This window comes from Pelophylax lessonae, assembly GCF_965119305.1.
Source record: "Pelophylax lessonae genome assembly, chromosome: 6".
Lineage (NCBI taxonomy): Eukaryota > Metazoa > Chordata > Amphibia > Anura > Ranidae > Pelophylax > Pelophylax lessonae.
In genome coordinates, this window is record NC_138773.1 from 204,798,703 (window position 1) to 204,824,368 (window position 25,666).

The 25,666-nt window shown below is 45.8% G+C and overlaps 1 protein-coding gene across 3 annotated transcripts in view; it reads left to right on the forward strand.

Annotated features, from left to right (window-relative positions):
- PIKFYVE (phosphoinositide kinase, FYVE-type zinc finger containing) overlaps positions 1 to 25,666 on the forward strand; it is a 583,956-nt gene that overhangs the window by 215,523 nt on the left and 342,767 nt on the right. For all 3 annotated transcript variants that reach the window (XM_082260055.1, XM_082260056.1, XM_082260057.1), the window contains one exon: positions 8,587 to 8,741. In XM_082260055.1, coding sequence (XP_082116181.1) covers positions 8,587 to 8,741 — 155 coding nt within the window. The remainder of the gene's footprint in view (positions 1 to 8,586; positions 8,742 to 25,666) is intronic.

Consider the following 25,666-nt stretch of genomic DNA (forward strand, 5'->3'; position numbering starts at 1 on the left):
CTCTAGGCGTAATTTTTCAGTTATGATTTTAACATACAGGCTCATTTTGGAAGAATTGTAAGACAAACAGGCAAATATATTTATTTAAAGCTGCTAATTAATTTTTGAGTAACCACCTTGCTGTACAGAAGTACTGTAAGCAGCCTTTATTTGCCTTCCACCCTGTCTTCAGCCATTGCATTCTGCTATGGCAGCTTTGAAAAATGTCAAATATATCTAGGTTTGTGAAACGTGGCAATCCCAGTGCTTGAAACATTGTAAAAACAGCGCTATCAGGAAAGTGATAAATAAATACAATCCTTAAAATACATACAATCCTTCCTTCAATAAAGATAAACCATATAAAGTGCACTTGGTGATAAAAATATATCAATAAAAAAAAATATATATATATATATATATATACATATATATAGTGCAATAATCTGAAATGCTTTAGTGCTAAAGTGAATTGGTGCAAAATAAAGTGCAGTCCAAAATTATGAGTCCACTGAAATATTTAAATAAGGTGCTAGACAAAAAGTGCTGGAAGTGCTCCACGCTGTGAAAAGTGCTCCAAACGGCCCCTTTTGGGGATCCACTCACCAGATGCTAGGGGATAATCAAGCCTCAAGAAGCAATGACTCTCCAAAGTAGCCCTTGGGATGGATGAATCTGTATCCCGCCAGACGAGCCTCCAACCTTTGCTAATAGCCCTTCTCGGTTGAGCATTCAGAAGGAAGGGAAGGAGCAGGACATAGTGAAGCCCGTAATAATTTTTATTTAATATAATAAGCAAAAAACTACTCACAAATGTAGATATAATAGACAGCGTTTAGGATAAACCACATGAGAACGTATCATGCGTCCACTTCCAATCCCAGTGCTTGTTTCTCATGTTGGCTAAACCTGAGCCTTATTATGTGAGACCCCCATAGCTTGTGTAAGTTTTGACTTTAGGGTGATTTGGCAGCAGATTGGGAGTTACAGGGAATCAAGTGAGAAACAAGGAATGGCTGATTACATTGAAATTTGTTACTGGTTTGCTTTCATAACTGTTGGGATAAGATGTCAGGCAGAGTGGGAGTGTATTGATTTCAATGTAATAGCCAACTAACTGCCTACCCTCTGTGTATGAAACTGGGAACAGACTACATGTGCAGTGAATAAATATTGTATGGCTACCAGTGTGTATCGACACAATTACAAGTTGTACATAGAAGCAGAGTTTTCAAATTAAAACCTAATAACTATATGTACATCAGGCTGATCTTTTTTATTTAAGGTCTAAAAAAGCACCAAAAAGACTGTAGGTTTCCTAAATATTGAAAAACTTAAATTTTCTATAGAATCTGATGTCTGTTGCCACAAATCCTTGGATAAAATAAAACCATCTGTCAGTACAGTGGTTACATAAGCCTACATCTAGAACACACAAGGCTTTACTGTTGTCCAAGGAATTGATAACCTGGTTTACAGCTGTTGCAGAAATATAATAGTGCCAGGTTTGTTTAACTCCTTCCTGCTGGCTATGGTAACACTTCACTCCCATCTCTAAGCTTTGCTTCCAAATACTGTACGAGTTGCTGTATTTTGTGGATGTATTCATTAACTGATTCTGCCGTACAGTTCAAGGTCTGTTTACAATGTCTAGGCCCCCTATTCCTTTGAGGGTCTGTGTTGCCTTATCTCTATGTTCTGGTTTAAGACACTTCTGAGATCATTCAGAATTAATTGAGATGCATTCGACCTGCAGTTGACCTCCCTTGGACCTGTTTCAAGCTGGTTTTATGTTCCCATAGTCTTTTATGGAAATACGAAACCCATTTGAAATGAACAAAGTTTGTCAACACAGGCCTTAAACATAACTTGCTGATAGTAGGTGCACAATTCCTTGGGAATACAGAGATGGCCAGAACTCATGAGAAGGCACTTCAGTCCATTTGCACAGGGATCTTTCCATGAGACTCAGGCTGTTCTGTATTCCCCAGAATCTAGCCAAATGGGAGTGTATTTTCACCCTTGCCTAGGGGTGCTGTAAGTGAAAGATGAGAGATAAGGTAAGTATTTCTTTAACTTTTTTTTTTCTTTACAGGTACATTTTATATATACTTTTAGCATGTGAGAATTACAGGGTGAGGGTCTCCAACATGTCCTCATGCTCACCGCAGCTCAAAGAAGCTGCTTCTACAGGCGTTTGAGCTGTTTTTGAGCTTTTACATTACTCTGCCTGGTAACTACCCGGCATGTTAGGCTAACTGTCCCTAAAAACTCTGTTTAACTCCTAAGTGCACCTTGCATTTTACTGCAACCTCCACTTTAATTATTGTGGGTCACTTTTGCTTTCTTGTCATTTTCACATGCAAAAACGAATGCAAAGTAAATTTGATAGCACCTAACTGAAGAGTCTGTCCTTTTAGACACTATATGCATCTCTACTGTGCGTGATGCTGGCACATAAGAGATGGCTTATTCATTCTTTAACTAGCCATTGTGTAAAATTCAAATACTGCTTTTTATTCAGTGGCAGAAGATGGTGATTTACATCAAAACATTTACATAGGTTCATGTATTAAGTTATTCTGTATAGGTGTGCTACCAAAATGATTCACCAAGTACAGAAAATCTCTGTATAAAATATGATGATCAATAAACAATCTTTTATAAATATAATACATTAAATTGGTATAAATTACCTCAAGATATACAATGTCCAGAAAGGTGCTCAAAAAGGTGCTAATGTCCTAAAGACACTCGGTATACAAGTGTCCCAGTAATTCCTCCACCACAAATATTCAGCCTCTTACAAAAGTGATTGGTCTCCATACAGAGATCAATAGGTGCTTGTGTATATGCCTTTAAGCAATCCTGGCTATGTAATAATCAGCATTCTGACCTCCAGCAGCCACAAGAGCCCCAAAATACCAGGTAAGAAGCACTCAATAATCCTCCAGAGAGAAGCCAAAAGGAGCCGCTATAGTGTTATACCAAAAAGTAACTTTTATTTAAAAACCTACAGGTAGTTACAAGATTGTAGAAGCAAGAGCGCACAATAATACAATTGCCGAGACACCAATCTCGGCATGCTTGTGACGTCACTGGCTAGGAGCACACTCCTGATGATGCTGATTGGTGGTGAAACATGTCGGGCGGAGCCTAGCCATTGACCTCACTCAGACTACTGGTTTGTTTTTAAATAAAAGGTAATTTCTCTCTCGCTCATTGACAGACGTAGTCCTCGGTGATACAGCACCTTCGGGTTATGTTGCCTCCACAGGAGCAGGACTAGACAGGAAATAAAAATGCTCTGGCCACACCCTAGGGGCAGTCCCCGAGGGTATATCCTCTCTCTCTCTGCCACAGCAAATCAGTTTTTTTCTGTCTAGTCAGGAGTAAGGACCTAGATACCTTGCTGGGATCTTCGGTCCTGGCAGGATTTTTTTCTTAAGATTTTTTTTTAGACAGCTTTTTTCTCCAGTGTTCCTGTGAGATCTTCAAGCAAGAAAGCTGAACTGGGCGACGGGCTGGATGTTGAGATCCGGTGGTCACCCCAGTTCAGCCTACGAGCGCGTGCAGGCCATAGCTCCACGCTGGGTTGGCCCCGACATAGTCCCACTGGAGGGACTGACCCCGCGAGTTAAACGTCTCGCTGAAACGCCAAGGACCATGAGTCACGGCGTCCGTATTGGTCGACAGCCCTCCCGCCCCGGTGGAGAGGGGTACTGTCAGGAGTTGGTGCCCGCCTGGTTCCGGTATGGTGAGTAGCATGTTCCCCCTTTTCCCCTGACGGGTCTTGTGGTGAACGCGGGCCCCTCTCTGTATGGTAAGGATGAGTTCCCCTCTATCCTATAACATGGCACAGATCCCCCTACTTTGAGTGTGATTTTATGTGCAAAAAGCCAGGAGGCTTGGTTTGGGAGCTGACAATCTAATTGTAATCATGTTAAAAAAGATTGTAATTAGTGGCAGTATGGGTATCTTACTGTGATAATATAAGTATCCTACCAGTCAGTAGCCACGGACATGTAGACTGCTTTCCTAGTCAAGTCTCCAGCGATAGCAGGCCTTCCGAACGGCCATGCGGTCCGCCAGGGCCGGTACCACCGACCAGGCTAAATCCCCATGTAGAGAAGTGTTGTGATGTTCTGCAGTCACGCCGCTATTCGGTACTAACCGCCGCCATTGTTTGCTAGATCGCACGAGGCCGCCATTTTGGCGTAGCCTCCTGTCTCCAGCATGGGGGCGGCCATGTTTGAGGTGATCCAAACACCTCGTGGAGCTAGGGGAGGCGCCGGAAGGCGTGCAGAGGGGCGGAGCCGCCTCCTTTCTTCCTGGGCAGCCAGCCAAAAGACTTCCTGTTTGTGAACACAGCGCTGTAACCTGTTGCAGTGAACTCTGAGCATCAAGTGGTGAGCCTGGGGGTCTATCTCTCTCTCTCTCTCTCTCTCGATCGATAGGGGTCCCTAAGCAGGTACACTGAGGGGCTTTTGTGGCGCTGGGGGTCTGAAAAAAAAAAGTTTTTTTATTTAAATTTGAATCGTATTTTCCGGGAAATTACTGGAATAATCATGGACCCTGCCACACAAGTGCCCCCACCTGTTTCCCTCGAGGGGGCCACGGGACCCGCCGGTGCACAGAGTATGGATGCATTTACAGCAGTTTTGGAGTCTATGGTGGCTCGGGTGGAGGCAGCCTGTCAGGGACGGGGGTCAAGAAAGCGACCCCCGCCTACCCCTATATTATCTGTCACCTCTGACTCAGATTCAGAGATGGTCACTGCAGCTGCAGGTCCCTCTGCAAGGGCTGTTATCTCAGGTAGAGCTCCCTCAGACAGTGAGGAGGACGTTCTTTCTCCCGCTATAATTCAGGAAGAAGCATTGGTGGATGCACTAGTTGTGGCGGTGCTGGAAACCTTAAGACTTGAGGTTTCACCGGCAGAGGCAACTGAAACAGAGATTCCCTTTGGTACTAACAAGCCCATTAAAACGGTGAAGGTTTTTCCTGTACCCAAATGTTTTGGTAATAAAATTAAAGGAGAATGGGAGCATTCTAGGCGTACCTTTACTATTTCCAAGCGTATTGCTAGACGCTATCCGTTTGAGGAATCCATCATTAAGAAATGGACGGTACCACCAGTGGTGGATCCACCTATTTCCAGGCTGAATAAAGCCACGGTTATCCCAGTGGAGGACACTTCGTCCTTTAAGGATCCGGTGGATCGAAAGATGGAAGCGGAGTCCCGCACTATCTTCTCCCTGATAGGGTCAACATTTAGACCAGTAATTGTTATTGGTCTAGTTTCCCAGACACTAACGGAATGGGCGAGATTGGTACGCCAAGACCTAAGGGGAAAAGATATCCCCCAGGGAACATCTGATTTGATGGAACAGATTATACAAGGGCTACAGTTTGTCTGTGACGCAGCCTTGGATGCTACCCCTCTATTAGGGCATGCATCTATGTCAGCGGTAATCCTCAGACGTGTGCTGTGGTTAAAATGCTGGTCAGCTGACCTAGGTTCCAAAAAGACCTTGACGAATCTCCCCTTTCAGGGGAATCGCCTATTTGGGGCCACCCTAGATGAAATTATCAAGGACGCCACTGGGGGCAAGAGCACTTTCTTGCCACAGGCTGCTAAAGCTAAGGGACCTCGCAACAAGCGAGGACCTTTCTTTACCGCCCATAAAGGGTTCGTACGCCCAGCTGGAACAAGCTGGAAAGGCAAGACTCCTCCAGGAGGGTTCAAGAAAGGCTGGTCGGACAAACAGAGGACCGACTCAGCCAAACCCGAAGCAAAGGATTACACAGCCTGAAGGTGCGCCCCCACCCGGGTTGAGGGTGGGGGGACGTTTTCACCGGTATTCAGGACATTAGATCGAGCATCAACTTCTACTACCGGTGCGATTCTTCCCTTCCAACATTTAAGTACTACAGGGAGCGGTAGTCACCGTTCCCTGAATAGATCTTTTCCTCTACCTTTTCCTAAGATTAGTCTCTATTCCCCACAGGAATCGGATCTGGTTGACCAGACAGACCAAGAAGCCTCTAGCCGGGTGACTTCGGTCCCTGAGGTCCAACCAGAGAAGATCACCGTTCCTGATAGGAATCAGGTATCTGATAAATGTGTGGGAACAGAAAACGACCAGACTTTCTCGGATGGTCGGGGCCAGATAGCTCTAGAGACGCCTGGTTCAGATCCAGTCAGCGCCAGTGGTCCTAGAAATTCTAGGCTGGCCTCGTCAAGCCGGCCTGACCGACTTGGACATGCTAGTCGCAGACGTTCCGTGGGAACTTCGTCTCAGGGAGTGTCTGTGGTCTCAAGGACCAATCTACCATCGTGCTTTACAGTCGCTGGTTTTAATGGCCTGGCCATTGAGACCCAAGTACTGAAGGACAGAGGGTTGTCAGCTTCAGTCATTCCTACCCTTATTAAAGCAAGGAAAGCGACTTCCAGCAAGGTCTATTATCACACATGGAAGACTTATATTGCGTGGTGCCAATCTTTAGGATTTCCTCCACGTACCTATACGGTGACTCGAATATTGGCCTTTTTGCAAAAAGGGGTTGAGCAGAAACTAGCCTTGAGCACCATCAAGGGTGAAGTTTCAGCATTAGCAATCTTCTTTCAGAAACCTTTAGCTACCAAGTCTTTGGTGCGGAATTTCATCCAGGGGGTGCGGCACCTGGCTCCACCAGTCCGCGCGCCCTTACCGCCCTGGGATCTTAATTTAGTTTTGTCGGTTCTACAGAAACCTCCCTTTGAAAACATCAGGGAGATTCCCTTGCTTACTTTATCCCAGAAGGTGGCCTTCTTGGTGGCTATCACTTCTGCTCGCAGGGTGTCAGAACTGGCTGCATTATCATGCCAGTCCCCATACCTAGTGATTCATAGGGATAAGGTAGTACTTCTTCCTAAGCCATCCTTTCTTCCTAAGGTGGTTTCAGATTTTCATCTGAATGAAGATATTGTACTACCTTCCTTGTGTCCTCAGCCCAATCATCATCGGGAACATGCGTTGCATTCCTTGGATGTGGTTCGGGCAATCAGGGTATACCTGAAAGCTACGGAATCATTCCGTAAGACGGATTCACTTTTTGTGATCACGGATGGCCCCAGAAAGGGGTTGCCTGCATCTGCCGCGACTATTGCCAAATGGATTAGACAGACGGTGGTACAGGCTTATTCTATTAAGGGTCAGAGTCCTCCGTTCCCTGTTAGGGCGCACTCCACTCGAGCGCTCAGTACTTCCTGGGCCTTTCGCCATCAGGCGTCAGTGGTCCAGGTATGTAAGGCGGCCACCTGGTCGTCGGTACATACCTTTACAAAATTTTATAAAATTGATGTGATGGCATCGGCGGATGCCTCATTTGGCCGCAAGGTTTTGCAGACCGCAATTTGAGGAGACCGGTGGTCTACCTCGAGGGTTTTTTTCTGTTGAAAAATTTTTTTGTTGAGTCTCATCATTAAGGATGAGCATTGTAAACTTCTAGTTGGCACCGGTTGGGCCTTCTAGATTTGGATTTGATTTCCATTTTCCCACCCCTCATTTGTGATACTGCTCTGGGACGTCCCGAAGGTGCTGTATCACCGAGGACTACGTCTGTCAATGAGCGAGAGAGAAAAATGGATTTTTGTAAAATCTTACCGTAAAATCCTTTTCTCTTAGCTCATTGACAGACGTAGTACCCGCCCCTCTGTTTTTTGAGTTGGGTTGGGTTAAATTCTCTAAACACTGCTTTTGTGACATAACTGATTTGCTGTGGCAGAGAGAGAGAGGATATACCCTCGGGGACTGCCCCTAGGGTGTGGCCAGAGCATTTTTATTTCCTGTCTAGTCCTGCTCCTGTGGAGGCAACATAACCCGAAGGTGCTGTATCACCGAGGACTACGTCTGTCAATGAGCTAAGAGAAAAGGATTTTACGGTAAGATTTTACAAAAATCAATTTTTTATGGTAGAACACTATTGTGGCTCCTTTTGGCTGCTCTTTGGAGGAGCACTGAGAGCTAAGCCTGCTGTGTGCTTCTTACCTGGTATATCTGGCTGCTGGCGGTTGGAATGCTGATTACTACATAGCCAGTGCTGCTTAAAGGCATATACCCTGTATGGAGATCATAGCCAGTGCTGCTTAAAGGCATATACGGTACTCTGTATGGAGATCAATCTTTCTGGTAAGAGGCTGAATATTTGTGGAGGATTCACTGAGACTGGACTGAGCACCTTATTGCGCACTTTTCTGTACTCTTATCTTTTTTAATTCTATATTCGATATCTTCAGGCACTTTATACCAAGTTAATTTATTATATGTGTGAAATATTGTTTATTGATCTTAATGTTTTATATGAGGATGATTTTCTGCATTTGATCATTTTGGTTGCGCACCTATATAGAATAACATGATTTATTATCCATTGGTTGCTGCACCTATATACATTTTTTTTTTTTTTCCACTAAAAATCTCTTTTCACAAATTCATGTATTTATTAAGCAACCAGGTTCAGATATGCTTTTCACATACTACTACAGTTCTATAAAGCAAAATGTTTTTGAATATTGTTTGTGTCACAGCTTTACCTATTTGTCCTGGTTCATGCTCTCCCTTCCAGATGGAGGAGGTCGAGTTTAGGAACTGGATTGAGAAACTTCAGGCTAGGATGCTGTCGTCAAACATTGACACTTCCCAACAGCTTCAATCTGTCTTTGAATCAATAATAATCAAGAAGCAGTCCCTTTGTGAGATGCTACAAGCCTGGAACAACAGGTAATGTAGTCTGATTGCTGTAAAAAACAAGCATTTATTATTTTAAAAGTCAAACCTTCAGATTCTTCATGGTATAGCTGCAAGTAGAGGTTACATCTTCATTTGCTGATCAATACGCGGTGATCTTTGTCTCTGGCTGGGAAAGAGCCAACATAAGAATGAAGACGATAAGACTAGATCAGTAATTGGCAGTCAGGGTATTTTTTCATCAGTGTACCTCTCATTTATATATAGATTTGTAACTTTAAAGGAGCTTAAGGACTTTTCTCCTTGATTTGAATGTGCATGTTTATCCAGTGGCTGATATTGGACTGTCCGTCTATTGTATGCATTTGTGCATGCTACACCAAATCTGTGATCACTATTTCTGTCACTCACAATATCATATGGTTTTATGTTTATACATAGACAATTTAGCGCTGCTAGTGTTACGTATTCTTTATTAGAAAATTGAATTTGTCACACCTTTTTATAGATTTTTAACTTTGTTTCCGATTTTTTTTTTTTTTTTAAGTTATTTTAATGTGAAAGGACCCTCAAAAGGCAATCTTTTAAAAGCAAACTGCTTGCAGCTAATCTGTGTTTAATTAATTACTAAAATGTTGTGTTCGCTTAGCAAGTGTATCTAAAATTAGATGTATAATTAAAATTCACAGCACACACAAATCAGTAGGGTACATGTCAGAATTACCAAATATAATTGTTTTTCTTAGAAAATAAGTACCTCTTTCTTGCCAGAAGTAAGAAAAAAATGTTTCTTTTTTTATATTTCTGATGTAATGAATGTCTATGTATTACATACAGTACAGTGTCAAATTTTAAGTTTAGGACTAGAATTTGGATGCACTACTAGATTTAAATTTAGCAGATCTCTCTCACATTGGAAAGAAAATTTTCAGTTCAAGCATATCTAAATCCAAACAAAAATGTAGCATTGCAGCTTACCAGTGCTTAGATGTTGAGGCTCCCTCAGTTTTCATTTTTTAGACCCCCCCCTTTTTTTTAATTGGAATTCTGCTAGTAATACAAGTGAATACTACTGTAGGACATCAAGACAGAAACGTGATACGACTAGCGGACTCTGTTCCTATGCTTTTCTCCATTATATAGAGGGATGTGGTACTGTAATCCCTAGATTCAGCTGAGAAAATTGTAGCGGATAACAGTCAGGACAGGGCAAGTGCACAGGAAGTTATCAGCGCTGAAGATTCTGGCAGGATCAATGGGTCATTTTTGCACATGTCAAACAGATTTAACAAATTGCTTTCAACGCTATATTTAACAGACCCAAAAAAGTTATTTTGTAACAGTAAACTTTCCCTTTTCAGGAGTTCTGTAGTAGCTAATCAGTCCACAGGCTTGTAATCGATGAATTGACCCACTACAGCCCTGGTACCCAACATGCTGCCCATTGAGTATTGGGCACTACATAAACACAACTGAAACATCTTTTGATTGGCAGCCTGCACACTGGAAACGTTTGTTTACATTTTAAATACATCAGCACAGTTTGGGCTGCCAGTGTGCAGGCTGCCAATCCTTCACTTCACACTGGCTGCTGAAGTGCCAGCCACATCCCGGCAGTGAGGTCCAAATGTAATAAGCACCAGTGGCTACCAATCCAAGCTCCAAACTCTGAGCTCCCAGCAGTGGAGAAAATCGGCCTATAGGAAGTGAACTGCCTGTTTGAGGTGCTGCAGACTGTCAGTCCTGCGGCTGCCCATCTGGAATAGGAGTGCTAAAGACTTTAAAAGAAAATCAGCTCACAGTAAATCTGAGCTTCTCTACAATTAATGTGGATTATAATGAATTTAGCTGCTACGCCAGTGGTCTCCAAACTGCGGACCGAGTGTTGGATTCGGCCCTTTGCTTGCCTTTAATCTTGTCCTTGGAGCACTTTTCCTCATACTGATGCAAGACACTATTCCTCCCACTGACAGCGTCAATGGGCCGCAATTCCTTCCACTGACAGCAGCGATGGGGCGCAATTCCTCCCACTGACAGCAGTGATGGGGGGCAATTCCTCCTACTGACAACAGCAATGGGGCGCAATTCCTCCCACTGACAGCAGCAATGGGGTACAATGCCTCACACTGATGCCAAGAAAATTTCAACTCCCAATGGCTACAATCCAGCCCCCCTAAAGTCTGAAAGATCTTAAACTGGCCCTTTGTTTAGAAAGTTTGGAGACCTCTGTGCTACGCGGTTATGCAATGCAAGTTTTTTTTTTTTAAATTCTAAGCTATTGTGCACCCTCTGGACATATCGGGGTTGCAGTTGAGACCACCTATACTTAGTAAATTGACCACCATAAAAAGGAATGGGCATGTTTTTCTGTGTAGGATTACACCTCCCCTTTTTAATTACGTTTTTTGTACAGCTTCTGAAAGATGCAAATTTTAGACAATGGAAACCAAGATCCCTACTCAACACAGTTTACAGTCCAAGGGAGTACAGTAAATTCAATACAAATAACACAATGTGTATTCCTGTATGTTTGTGAAAATCCCTGTAGTTGTAAACTGCAGTTGTAGGTCCTGTTGTGGCTGAACCTTGTTGTACTAATTTTAATAGTTCATTAACTTTCTAATAGTACACAAAATCACCTGCACTCTTATTAAAATACCTCATATTTCCAAGCTGCTGGACAATATTCCCTCCAAGATAATTAACATTCATCATATACACCAGTACCAGACCCTTTTCCTGTGCATAAACACTTGGAATACACCTAACCCTATTAATTTACAAAAATATACATATTTATATATTAACCAGTGCTTCTGTGTAATAAATGTTCCATCACTGTTAAATAAAAAAGTGCCCAGGGATTTGCAAAGTGCAGAAGTCAACATTGTTAATGAATGAAAAGGTGATTGTAGCCATATTGGTGCACTTGCGACAGAAACAATTACGGTAAGTACTGTCCGTGTTACTTTTTTTTTTTTTTTTTAATTTGTACGAACATACAATTTTCCAAAGCAAGCTTTTGGGGTATGTCCCCTTCAAGGTCCAAGGTCTTTTTCTTCTCGGAGAATGTCCAACATTCTGCTAAAACGTTGTGCATTGGCATTGCTTGGACCTTGAAGGAAACCTACCCTGCTTGTCCTGAAAAATTGTATAATTGTGCAAATAAAAATATTGACAGTACTCAACTGTTTGTTACGTGAATAAACCGCAATTGCTTAAATTCCTTCTTTCTCTATCGTTCATTGACAGACGCAGTCCTCTGATGCATCTCAGATATGGGCAGTCCCTGGGGGTTTACCCTCTCTTCCTGCATAGGATGTCAGTTTTAATCTGCCTAGTCAGGAGTAAGGACCTAGTTCCTTGGCCTACCTTAGGCTGGGACCTAGTATGCAGGCCGCACGGGGGGGGGGGGGGGGGCCTTGGGCTGCGGCGCTCGGTCAATGGTGGGGGTGGCTCGGTCGGGTCCTCTAGGGCTGGATGGTGTAGGAGGGCTGGCGGGGGGGTGTCTCCCTGTGGGGTCCTATTGCCGCGCTGGCCACTGTTTTATTGTAGCCTTGTCTGCTCCTATGACGGCGGCCATCTTGGTACACCAGTTTTTGGCCATTTTGTGTTGGATTTCTTGCTGGGAATGGGAAGGCCGGTGGGTGTGCCTGGAGGCATTCTTGGTGGGAGGAGCCCCTTCCCCCCCCCCCCCCCGGACAGTTTCCTGGCTTAGTTCCTTTTCCTGAGCCGCCGATGACCCGTGCAGGACTCCCTGATCAGTTTGCTGCATCCCAAGGACAGTGAGTTGCTTGGGGCTTATTCTCTCTCTCTGTGGGGGTCCTTAGAGCGTGCCTGACCTCCTGACCTGTAGCGTTGGGGGGAACGTTCCTTTTTTCATAATAAAAAAAAAAAATAAACATTTTTGTGATTTTTTTCAAAGTTTGCTGGTGGGTTCTATTAGTGCAACATGGACCCCTCAGACCATGTGTCCCCACCTGACCCCCTCACGGAGGCCGCAGGGCCCTTCGGATCTCAACTGTCCACCGATGCGATTTCAGCGGTCCTGGAAGCATTTGTGTCCTGGGTGGAAGTGGCCTTTAGAGGGCGGGGTGCTCAGAAACTTACCCCACCTACCCCTGCCTCCTGTGATGTCTCAGACTCTGAGTCTGACCCAGCCTCTGCAGAAGTGTGTACCCCGGCTGGGTTTCCGCCAGGCCTGCGGACAAGGCTTCCTCGGCCTGAAAGTGCCCCCTCATCCGTGACTGGGGTGGGGGGACGCCTTTGCCTGTTCTTGGACTTGTGGCTGGCCCGGATCTCAGACAAATGGGTCCGGGAGGTTGTGCGGTCCGGAGTTTCGATCCATTCCTCCAGTCAGGTTTTTCCCTTCCAATATCGGCCAATCCCCGGATCGCTTGCAAGTGCTCTATGGGCTAGTGCAGGACTTGCTACAGCAAGGAGTGATCTAGTCTGTTCCGCACGCGGACCGCTTTCATGGGTTTTAGTCCAACCTGTTAACGGTTCCCAAGAAGGAGGGCAAGGTGCATCTGATCCTGGACCTAAAGGCACTGAATGTGTTCGTGCGTGCTCAAAAGTTCAAGACGGAAGCTATTCGCACGGTGGTGGCCTCCCTACATCAGGAGGACTTCCTGGCTTCCATATATATTAAGGATGCATACCTTCACATTCCAATCTGAGCCGCTCACCAATGTTTCTTCCGTTTTGCCGTGGGAGAGGATCACTATCAGTTTGTGGCGTTACCCTTTGGTCTCGCCTCTGCTCCTCGGGTCTTCACAAAGGTGTTGGCCCCGGTGCTGGCGCTGTTACAGCAGCGGGGATATCGGTCCTGGATTACCTGGATGATCTGATTCTCCGTGCGGAGTCCCCAGCGTTACTGACGGAAAACTTGGGGGTCACCATGAGAACTCTGGAGGAGTTCGGTTGGATTGTGAATCTTCAGAGGTCATCTCTGACCCCTTCCATGAGGTAAAAAATTTGGTGGATGGGATGGCCTCTGCGGATGCCTCCTTTGGCCACAAGGTTTTGCAGGCTGCAGTTTAGAGGGCCCCTTGGCCTTCCTTCAGGATGTTTTTCTGTTTTCCAGGTGGGCCTCATCTGGTTGTTCTGATGAATCCTGTGTTGCCTGGTTTGCCATGTTGGCCTTGGGGACTGTTTTTATCTTTGTTCTGCTCTTCCCACCCATCATTTGGGTACTGCTTTGGGACGTCCCTACTGATGTGCATCAGAGGGCTGTATCTGTCAATGAACGGTAGAGAAAAATGGATTTTTGACGTACCGTGAAATCCTTTTCTCCCTAGGTTCATTGACGGACGCAGTACCCGCCCCTCTATATTTTTTGAGTGGGTTGGTGTGCTTTTCTCGGACACTGCTTTGATACAAAACTAACATCCTATGCAGGAAGAGAGAGGGTATACCGCCAGGGACTGCCCATAGGCGTAGCCAGAAATTCTTTCTGCCTAGTGTCCTACTCCTGTAGGGGGCGTTATTACCCTACTGATATGCATCAGAGGACTGCGTCCGTCAATGAACCTAAGCGAAAAGGATTTTACGGTAAGCCAAAAATCCAGCTTTCTTCCACAGTAAATGTTTGTGACGATATTCACTGTACCTGAGGGCGAAAGACAGATACTTAATGGTTTGGATTGCTTCAAATGGGTTCTGTGTTTACTTATGATGTGTATTGAACTTCAATGTCAGTGACAGGCTCTCCCTATTGTTTGTGTATTGAGGTGAGACTTGTATTCTGTTAAGCCTGTCTGTTCCATTGTTAAATGTTAATGAACTCACGTATTGTTCTGTCCAAATGTCTAGATATTTAGTTCAGGTTAATACTATCCCTGTATATAATTTCATCTGCATATGATAATGTAATCAGGCAGCCCCTGACCTGTGTGTGGTAATCTGATCAGAAGGGGGATGTGCTCGTGTGTATAAATTGAGTGTGAAACTGTTCAATAAAGAAGAAGATTCCAGTACAAGTTAAGTTGTCAGCTAGCTTTGTATGGGGGCGGCTGGAAAATCTGATATCTATGTTCACAACTGGGAGGAAGCCGTATACTGACGGAAGTCCACAAGTACAGTGTGGGTTTAGGTTCCGTTACAATGTTCATCTACAGTGTGTATCACAATGCTAGACAACTCTATGCCATACAGTGCCTTTAGTGTAGCTCACTCCCTATGTTCTCATGACCTCTTATCTCTAAGAAAATGATGAAAGGCTTCAGTTTCAAAGCATCACTCAGTGCTCTCCTATTCTATTTGGCTCTCCTCTCAAGTTCACTTGACCGTTCCACAGTTCAAAATCACAAGTAATGTATTAAACACAAGGATATCTACATAGTACCATATAAAACGTCTCATAACATTTTAAAGTAAACATTTTGAAATGCCTCGGTATATGCTTCTTTACACTAGCTACTTTCATCTCTGTTAGGACCACCTATTGCTCATTTTTGGGTTGGTAAGGGGCACCTGATGTTACATGTAGCCCCGCCCTTAACGCATTTCGTCCAGTGGACTTCCCTCACCACCTCCTGAGGAAATCCATTGGACGAAAAGTGTTGAGGACCAAGGAGTAGAAAACATTGAGTCGTGCTTAGCAGAGACAGAACCCTTTCATGGCCTTCCTAGAGATAAGGGGTCACAAGAATCTGGTGGGTGAGCTGCATTTAAGGCAATTTTTGGCACAGAAGTGGGTGGGACTGTGGGGGAGACTGTGCACTATGGTGTACTTTTAATAAACAGAGAAAAGCCGTGATCCTGAGGATCACGACTGATCTCTGATGAGTTACCGTTTAGTTAGCTAAGATGAGGAGCAGAGAACATGTTCTTCTCTTCTCATCACAGTACATGACCGTTTCTGTCACAAACGGCCAGTTTAGAAAAGTGAGATCTGAAGATCTCACAGCCGTTATTCTGAAATATCTCCATTCCAGATTCTCCAGCTCAGAGGTGGAGAATCAGGGGGAGAAGCTGGTGTGATAGAGGAAGAAGACTTCTTTCTTCTGATATATCAGCACCAGTGGGTTCAAAATTAAAAAAAAAAAAAAAAATATATATATATATATATATATATATATATATATATATATATATATATATATATATATATATATATATATATATATATATATATATATATATATATATGTGTGTATACTATATATATACTGGTGTGTGTGTGTGTGTGTATATATATATATATATATATATATATATATATATATATATATATATATATATATATATATATATATATATATATATACTGTATGTACTGGTGTGTGTGTAGATAGATAGATATTCAGTTAGTTTTCATGTGTCAGAACATGTCATTACGAGTGCTTTTAAACTTTGGTTTCACTTTTTAAACTTGGCGGCACTGTAATCTCTCAATCTCGTGAGATTACAGGCAGTCCACCCAGTTATACAGGGATCTCGGCCGTTTTCAGAGAAAAAAATTCTCCTCTGATCACCCTTTGAGAATTGAAGTTCTTGACCACCTAAACTGGGTGCCAGAGTTGATAATTTTTCTCTGAGAATTGCCGAGAAGTGAACTGAGAGAAAACTTCTCAGTTTACTAAACGTACACCTATATTACACACTGTGGAAGATGGATGCAATTTGAAGAATTGCTGTTTTCTTCACAACTGCTGTGGACTTTTGCACATTTGTCAATCTACTGGGCACATTTTTTTTTTTTTTTTTTTTATATACGAGTGATTAGAACATTTATTTATTACACATAAGCACTGGTTAATATGTATATATGTATATTTGTGTAGAAGTTATGTTCTATGTATTTATACACAGGAGTAGGGGATAGCGCTGGAGTGTATATAATTCATATTTATGGTCTGGCTGGTTGCAATGTCATGAATTTATGGATTATGATTACTGCTGTTTTACCCATTTTCTGCTGCTACCAGTGTTGGAACTTACCAGCTAGTAAAGTATTGTGTATTCTTTACCCCATGCAATTTAACTCTATTGCTTTATTTTATTAGTTTTATTGTTTGATACAAAAACAGTGCCAAGTAAAAATAGCTTGGCTGCATTTTTTACTATGACGATGTAGGGCTGGGCGATAAATCGATTTAATCGATTTATCGATTTTTTAGTTTGGAACGATTTTTTTTTTTTAAACTCGAGTTTTTTTCTACAATACTTTTTTTCTGCCTCGGACCACCGCCGCGCCTGGATGTGACGTCAGCTGCGGGGCGGGCGGTGCGTCTGTACATGCCGTGGGCTTTTAGCGTGCTGTGCGGATCCCGGAAGCGCTCGGCTCATTGGTTGGCGTGAAGTGACATGTAGCTGAGAGGCGAGGAACATGTGGGTTGCGATGTCTGTTGTACTGCGCATGCGCTACTCCTGGTGAACTGGTATCGCAATGGTTCAGGATGACGGCGGTCCTCAGTGGTCGTTGGATATGGAATCCATCAGAATGGAAATCTAGAGACAAGACCCCACCGTGATCTCTGTGATCGTGGCCCTTGTGGTTGTGCTGGTCAGCCTGGGTGAGTTCTATACAGGAGTGTCAGGATACATGTGTCAGTGTACCAAGAGAGGAATGTATGGGAGGCACAGGGAGCATTGTGACGATACAATTACCTCATATATGTACTAATAGGCTGTTATTTCTTTCTTTATTTTATTTTACATATTTTAATTACTTTTTTTTTTTTATTTAACTTTATTACTATGACAAGGGAAGAAACACATCCCTTAGGATAGCTTGGGCAATGACAGGTACTCTTTATTGAGACATCAGACCCCTAACATCTCCCCTGCAATTCATCTGGTGAAACACTGATTGTGTTTGTAGCAGCCAGGAAATGGTGGCACCAAAATCAGAAGTGATGAAATCCTTGTCACTGCCAGCCTCTCACCATAGAGGAGATCAGGGTACGGATGTTCCGTCATCTTCTCTATGGGCAACTGATCCAAACAGAGTCAGACACACATATACAGCGCTTCTCCTTCTCCTCAGTCCTCCCTCCAGACTCTGCAGTCATTTTTTAAGTGCATTGGAAAAAAAAAAATCGAAAATCGAATCGAAACTCGAATTTTTCTTTAAAAATCGAAGATTTTTTTTTTAGGCAAAATCGCCCAGCCCTATGACGATGGTTAATCCTGAATAATTTATGTAATGAAGTAAAAAATTAATTTAGGCGAAAGAGGCATATACATACTGTATAGACAGTGACATGCTTGTTTGTTGAATGTGCAGATTTTAACCACAAGGTGTCACTGGAGCTCCTTTCACTGGTCGTCTGTGTCAAGTCACAGAAATGTAATTGAGTTGAAATTGGTTGATAACCATAGCTGTGAAAGTGTTAGTCACTGTTATTGTGTGTTGGCAGTTTTAGGCAGCAAACAAAAGTAAACAGGCCCATTCACACCTTCACTTTTTATGTGCACTGCAATGTGGAATCATAGTATGCGAAAAGCGCTTAAAACTGTTAATCATATGTTTAAATATCTTCACATCGGTTTGTTGTGTCATAGGGAAGTATGTTGCCGTCTAAAAAAAAAAAAAAAAATCCTTCCTGATGTATCTTTTGCGTGTTTTGTAAAAACACATGTTTAATTATGTCAGTGGCAGTTAACACCCAAAAAATGCAATATAGAAAACTATGTGCTTTATTTGGGTATTTTTTAAGTCACATGTTATTTCCATGGAACAGATGCACAATCTACAAAATGGAGATAAAAAATAATGAAAAAGAAAACGCATGTAAAACATGCTTTGCATTGCGTTACATTTTAAAACTGTACCTTTTCTTATTTAGCACATTTTATAGGACATGCAATATGTGCTTTGAGGAATCCGCATGTGCATTTTCCAATGGGATGGCATGAAAGGGCTCTAAAGCAGCTATTTAGGTTGGGGAACTCTGATGCAACCAAAAGCTGTGCTGAAAGTTATTAGAGTAGCTGAGACAATTAAAGGCTTAAAAATTTACTTTCTCTTACGTCCTCCGACAGTCGCCGCCATCTTCATATTCGTCACAATGGGTATTAGTCCCTGCTTCGTAGGAGTAGCTAGGCAACAGAATATGTCAATATTAAAGGTTTTAACATATTCCCACCCCCAGGGGGTGGTCCCCTCAGACAATACCCTCCCATTTCCTGTATCCATTCCTCAGTTTCAATGTCTAGCTTGTCAGGAGTGGCTGCATGTCTCTATGCTGGGGCTTTTGTCTCAGCCTTTCTCTTCTTTTTTGATTTTATTTGAGTTTTTTTCTCTTTCTTTACTTAGCTGTTATTTTTACCAGCATCAGTTTAGTTCTTCTGATGAAGAGGATCATGCGGGCTGCGTCTCGGGCTGACCCCCCTGGTCGCAGGTTGTGGGTCAGTGGCTTCTCAGCCCGCCATCGAGCGTTCAGTCAGGTACCGCTCCTGGCGTTCTGAACGACCCATCCCTGTTCGGTGCAGGGATGCTATGGTGAGGTGGCTACCTCACTGGACGCTGTGCGGCTTCTTAACCCACCTTGCTGCGTCCTGGATGCGACTCTCCCTGTCTCATGTACAGCGGCTTGTTCGCCTGTGCGGGTTCCCCACGCCACCTATGAGGTAAGTGTAAATCTATGTGGGGACCTGTCTGTCTGGGGGGTGTCAGTCTGGGACTGTTACCCTGCCTCTGTCACACTGTAAATGTTCCCTATCTCTCTGGTGCTTGCTGTGGGCTGCAAGGAGGGGGGCTGTGCTGCACTTCTGTGTCAGACTGTGTGCTGTAAAACATGCATGAATCGTGTTGGGGCACATTACTGAGACCGCTGCGGCGGTCCGCCATGTTTACTGTGCATTTCACTGAGGTGAGGGAGCGGAGTTTTCGGCGCCAAACGACGCCATTTTGTCAGCGCTCGCTCCGGCCGCATGGTAACACTGCTGGCGGCCATTTTCTTCCATAGCCTTCCATAGGCTTGCACAGAAGCGCCCTGTATTACATCACATCCTTTTCCCTGGGCGCACCGATCGGAGCAGCAGCAGCAGCAGCAGCAGTGGTCTTTACAGGTTTTATCCTCTCTATCCCTGTGTCCTTGGCCTAAGTTTAGCCTTTATCCCTGTGGGGGTCTCGATTGTGCTAGTGTGTGTGTGCGGTGGGCAGCGCTCGCCGCGCTTGTTGTAGGGGCTGTTAACCCTTTATTTTCCGGTCTGATCTGGGGGCAATGGATTCTCAGGAAAGCAAATATCCTACCACTTTGGTGGGTTCATGAGGGACTGCTGTTTCCCCCCCAGGGGGGATTTGGCTGCGGTTGTGGCTAATCTTGCTGCTCAGGTGCAAATGCTGGTGGCTGCTCAATCCACAAAATGGCCCAGAGTTTTAATTTCCTCTGATTCAGAGGATGATGATGATGGGGCTGCTATGGCTGGGGTCTCCTTATCTGGGTCCCGTTCCTCCCTGGATCTTGTGGGGTCCGAGGTGGAGGCTGAGGTAGAAGGGGTGGATAATTCTCCCCCTGGCTCGCCTGAAGAGCTTGCACTCATGGATGAATTGATTGCTTCTATCAAGCAAACGCTGCATTTACAAGATGAACCATGTCCTCCTGCTGCTCTGGCGGCTTATGGGACACAAAAAAGGCGCAAGTCATCGCAGGTTTTCCCCTGCACGGATGATTTTCAGCGCGCTGTTAAGGAGCAATGGCGCAATATACGCAAGCCTTTTGCTGTACCAAGTAGGTTCAGGCTGCGTTCTCCCTTCACACCCGCTACTGATGAACGTTGGTGTGTGCCACCTCCGGTGGATCACGCGGTGGCGGTTTTGAATAAGTCCACTGCGGTTCCCTCAGAGGACGCCCCGGTGTTCCGGGATGCCACGGACAGGAGACTGGAGTCTCTTGCCCGCCATACTTACTCTGTTACCGGGTCTATGCTGAAAGCTTTATTTGCTTCACTTATGACAGCCCAGGCTGTCGCGAATTGGACGCAGGTGCTTAGGCGCGTTCTGGTGGCTGAATCTGCCTCCCCGGCGACTTTGGATATGGTGGATCAAATCCATCAGGGTGTCATGTATCTGTGTGATGCGGACCTGGATATGGTACCGCAGGCTGCACGTGTGCGCAGTGTGGCGGTGTTGTCTCGCCGCTTGGTTTGGTTGAAGTGTTGGTCTGTGGACCAATCTTCGCGCAAAACCTTGGCCAATCTGCCTTATGATGGGTCTCGCCTTTTTGGCTAATCTTTGGATACTCTGATAAAGGGGGTCACAGGTGGCAAGAGCACGCTCCTGCCCCACTTCCACAAGCCCTTCAAGGGTCAAGGCTCCCATAAGAAGTCAGGTAAGCAGAAGTCCGGGCAGTCCGGACAAGCTGCGCGTAACAATGCGGCCAGAAGGGGCGCCCTCACCCAGTTCTGGGGTGGGGGGTCGCTTGCTCGGTTTTCTTCAGCCCTGGCTGGCCCGGGTTCGGGACAGGTGGGTTCAGGAAATCATTCGGTCTGGCTACAAGATCGAGTTTCTCTCTCGGCCGGAGAGCAGATTTTTTCCCTCAAATCTTCAACTGTCTCCGGATCCTTTGCGGGCTCTGCACCTGGCGGTGCGGGACCTGCGGGCTCAGGGAGTGGTGCTTCCGGTACCTCACCGGGACAGATTTCGGGGGTTCTATTCCAATCTGTTCACTGTGCCCAGAAAGGAGGGCAAAGTTCGTCCGATCCTGGACTTGAAGGCCCTGAACCACTTTGTGCGGGTTCGCAAGTTCCGCATGGATTCACTGCGGTCGGTGGTGGCTGCCCTGGTTCCAGGGGAGTTCATGGCCTCCATCGACTTGAAGGATGCATACGAGGGTCACCAGAGGTACCTTCGATTCGCCATTGCGGAGGATCACTACCAATTCGTGGCGTTGCCTTTTGGTCTCGCCTCTGCCCCACGGGTGTTCACCAAGGTGCTTGCACCGGTTCTGGCTTTGTTGAGAGCCCAGGGCATCTCTGTCCTGGGGTATCTGGACGACTTTCTGGTTCGGTCTGCGACCAACCAGGGTCTGGTGGAGGCCCTGTCCGTCACAATGCAAACTCTACAGGAGTTTGGGTGGACGATAAATGTTCCGAAGTCGACGCTGTGTCCGTCGGTTCGTCTTCCCTACCTGAGAATGGTCCTGGACTCAGTCCAGGCGAAGGTCTTCCTACCGGACGACAAACTCGGGACTCTTCAGGAAGAAGTCAGGTCCCTCAGGGACGCTCCGTGCTCGTCCTTCCGGGCGTGCATGCGGTGTCTGGGATTGATGGTCTCTGCTTTCGAGGCGATTCCCTTCACCCAGTTTCACACGAGGGGGCTCCAGGCGGAGATCCTGTCCAGGTGGGACGGGCGACCAGTCTCTGGAACTCCAGATTTCCTTGAGTCATCGCACCAGAAGGGATCTTCTGTGGTGGCTCCAGTCCCCGTCGGTGTCGGGGGGCAAGTCTTTTCGTCCTCTTTCGTGGACGGTGATCACCACGGATGCCAGCCTGTCGGGCTGGGGTGGTGTTCTGGGCGTTCTGTCCGCCCAGGGAACTTGGTCGGAGGAGGAATCCTCCCTTCCGATCAATATTCTAGTATTGCGAGCGATAAATCTCTGCCTCCGTCGTTGGACGGACAGGCTGCAGGGCTGCCCGGTTCGGGTGCGGACAGACAATGCCACGGCGGTGGCTTACATCAATCGCCAAGGGGGCACCAGGAGTGCCCGAGCGGCTCGAGAAGTGGCCGACATTCTGTCTTGGGCCGAGACACACGTCCCGGCGAGATCGGCGGTTCACATTCCGGGGGTGGAGAACTGGCAGGCGGATTATCTGAGCCGCCAGACCCTGGACCAGGGGGAATGGTCCCTCCACCCGGATGTCTTCCAGATGTTGTGCGCGAAGTGGGGTCTTCCGGAGGTCGACCGGTTCGCGTCTCGTTTGAACAACAAGGTGAGAAGGTTCGTGGCAAGAACGCGCGATCCTCGGGCAGACGCGTCAGACGCGTTGGTAGTCCCGTGGCATCAGTATCGGCCGATGTATGCGTTTCCACCGATTCAATTACTGTCCAGGTTCCTTCACAGGTTGCACTCGGAACAAAACACGGTGATTCTTGTGGCACCGGACTGGCCTCGCCGGTCCTGGTACGCAGATCTCGTGAATCTGGCGATCGACGCTCCATGGCGTCTGCCTCTTCGGGTAGATCTTCTGTCTCAAGGGCCGATATTCCATCCTGCTTTACAGTCGCTGGCTTTGACGGCCTGGCTGTTGAAACGGAAATCCTGAAGGATAGAGGTCTCTCTCCTGAGGTCGTTCACACTTTGATCAATGCGAGGAAATCTTCCTCGGGGAAGGTCTATTACCGTGCTTGGAAGGCGTATTTTGCCTGGTGTGAGTCCAGGAGGGTCTCACCTCGCACCTACTCAGTGTCTAGAGTGTTGTCCTTCCTTTAGACGGGTGTCGACCAGCGCTTGGCGCTGGCTACGATCAAGGGTCAGGTGTCTGCGCTGGCCGTTCTTTTTCAACGTCCTGTGGCATCTAACTCCTTGGTTAGCCCCTTTGTTCAAGGGGTACGACATCTGGTCCCTCCTAGGAGGGATCCTTTGCCTCCTTGGGACTTGAACCTTGTTCTGTCCGTGTTACTACGTGCTCCTTTTGAGCAGATCAGGGAGATCTCGTTGTCTATGCTGTCCAAGAAGGTCGCTTTTTTGGTGGCGATCACTTCGGCTCGCAGAGTGTCGGATGACGGCTTTGTCCTGCAAGTCTCCGTACCTGGTCGTTCACTTGGATACGGTGGTCTTACGACCTAACCCTTCTTGTCTTCCGAAGTGCGTTTCGGATTTTCATCTCAATGAGGACATTGTCTTGCCTTCGCTCTGCGCGAAGCCTAAGCATCCGAAGGTGGTACAGTTACACTCCTTGGATGTTGTTCGGGCGATTAGGGTTTACCTGAAATCGACTGTCTTTTCGCAAGACGGATTCCTTGTTTGTACTTCCGGATGGTTCTCGGAAGGGCATGGCGGCGTCGGGTTCCACCATCGCCAAATGGATCAGACAGACCATTGAACAGGCATATGCTTTGAAGGGGAAAGTTCCCCCTATGCCTGTGAAGGCGCACTCTACCAGATCGTGGAGTACGTCTTGGGCCTGTCGTCATGGGGCTTCTGTGGCCCAGGTGTGTAGGGTGGCGACTTGGTCGACTGTGCACACTTTCACAAAATTCTACAGAGTAGATGTTCAGGCATCGGCAGATGCTTCCTTTGGCCGCAAGGTTCCTAGTGCGGCAGTTCCGTAAGGGTCTTTGTTTTTGGGCCCTTTATCTGTTCGGGATTTGTTTCTTATCCCTGGGTTATTTGTTTTCCTGGGTTGTTGCTCCTGTTGAGCAAATTTTTTCAGGTTGCCCAGCTGGGTTCCTTCTTTTGATAAGGTTCCCTTCTCTGATGTGGAGACGGCGTTGCCTTTAGGCGCGACTGCGTTTCCCACCCCTCATGTTTGCACTGCTTTGGGACGTCCCCATTGTGACGAATATGAAGATGGCGGCGACTGTCGGAGGACGTAAGAGAAAACGGAATTTTTGTAAAATCTTACCTGTAAAATTCCTTTCTCTGAGTCCTCCGACAGTCGCCGCCCCCGCCCCTCTTTTGGGGTTTGATGTACTCTCTACTGCTATTCCACTGAAACTGAGGAATGGATACAGGAAATGGGAGGGTATTGTCTGAGGGGACCACCCCCTGGGGGTGGGAATATGTTAAAACCTTTAATATTGACATATTCTGTTGCCTAGCTACTCCTACGAAGCAGGGACTAATACCCATTGTGACGAATATGAAGATGGCGGCGACTGTCGGAGGACTCGGAGAAAGGAATTTTACAGGTAAGATTTTACAAAAATTCAGTTTTTTCTTTCTTATTTCCAAAAGCAGCAGCGCTGCTTTCTCTCATCACTGTACTCAGTGGCAGCAGTGGTAGCCTTTTGCTCCTGCTACTGTAAATCAAATTCTATGTGGAGGGAGTGGGGTTCGGGGCCCACATGTGCTGTCAATTGAAGCACACAGCCCAGCATAGAAAGCAATCAGGGGGCATTTAGATTGGGGGGGTCAAGCATCAGTGGGGATGTCTTGGATCCTAATGTACGCTTGATGTGCAAGTAACTCAATTGTGCTAATAAGTGCAATTTTGGATATTGATAAACGCCAAACACATTTCTCAGCTATTTTGTGTAAGGTAATGAAGCGAGCTCAGCAGTACCCAGTAATACAGACACACAGGCTGTTATCACATTGGATGCTCGATAGAATGTCCTGCCTAAAGCATTGAGCTCGGTTTATTTATGGGATAACACGGGGATACCAGCAGGAAGTGATGGCTATACAACAGCCAATCCGTTCCAAATTTACAGTCACATGACCTAAGTTACTCATAGAATCAACCAATGACACACCTGTATGCATTCAAATATACAATAGAGAGGGGGAATACAGGATCATGAATGAGCAGAACAGGGTGCACGGCTGCCTGCTGTTGGTATGTGAAAATCCACGCACCGCAGTTAACAATGAAACCCACGTGTAGCGGAATTCATGCTTAACACTACACAATGAGACCAGCGTGTAGAACCCTGAATACTGCTCTGATCAAATTTGTGCGTGTATTCCCGCCACTACTACTGGCGTGAATACCACTCAGGCATTGGCTCAGAAAACAATGCCTAATAGGATTATACTACTGTTCCCATAGATGTGAGGCTATCTGCAGAGAAAGAGCCATGCTGTTTTTACTATGGTGATCAGGCACAGTAGAAAGACATGAGCGTGTATCCCTTCATAAAGGCAGATATCAAAACAATATTGACTTCACAGAGCAAACACATTCCCGCCGAGCAAACAAATCTGCACATTATACAGGGGCCCCCGCTGGTGGTCATATCCTTGCTGCTTGATTCTTGAACTCCGCACCGCAATACACATAGAGCTCTACTGTCAAACAGACTCGCTCATGGAGTGTTAGCTGGCAGAGATTTCTATGTAGAG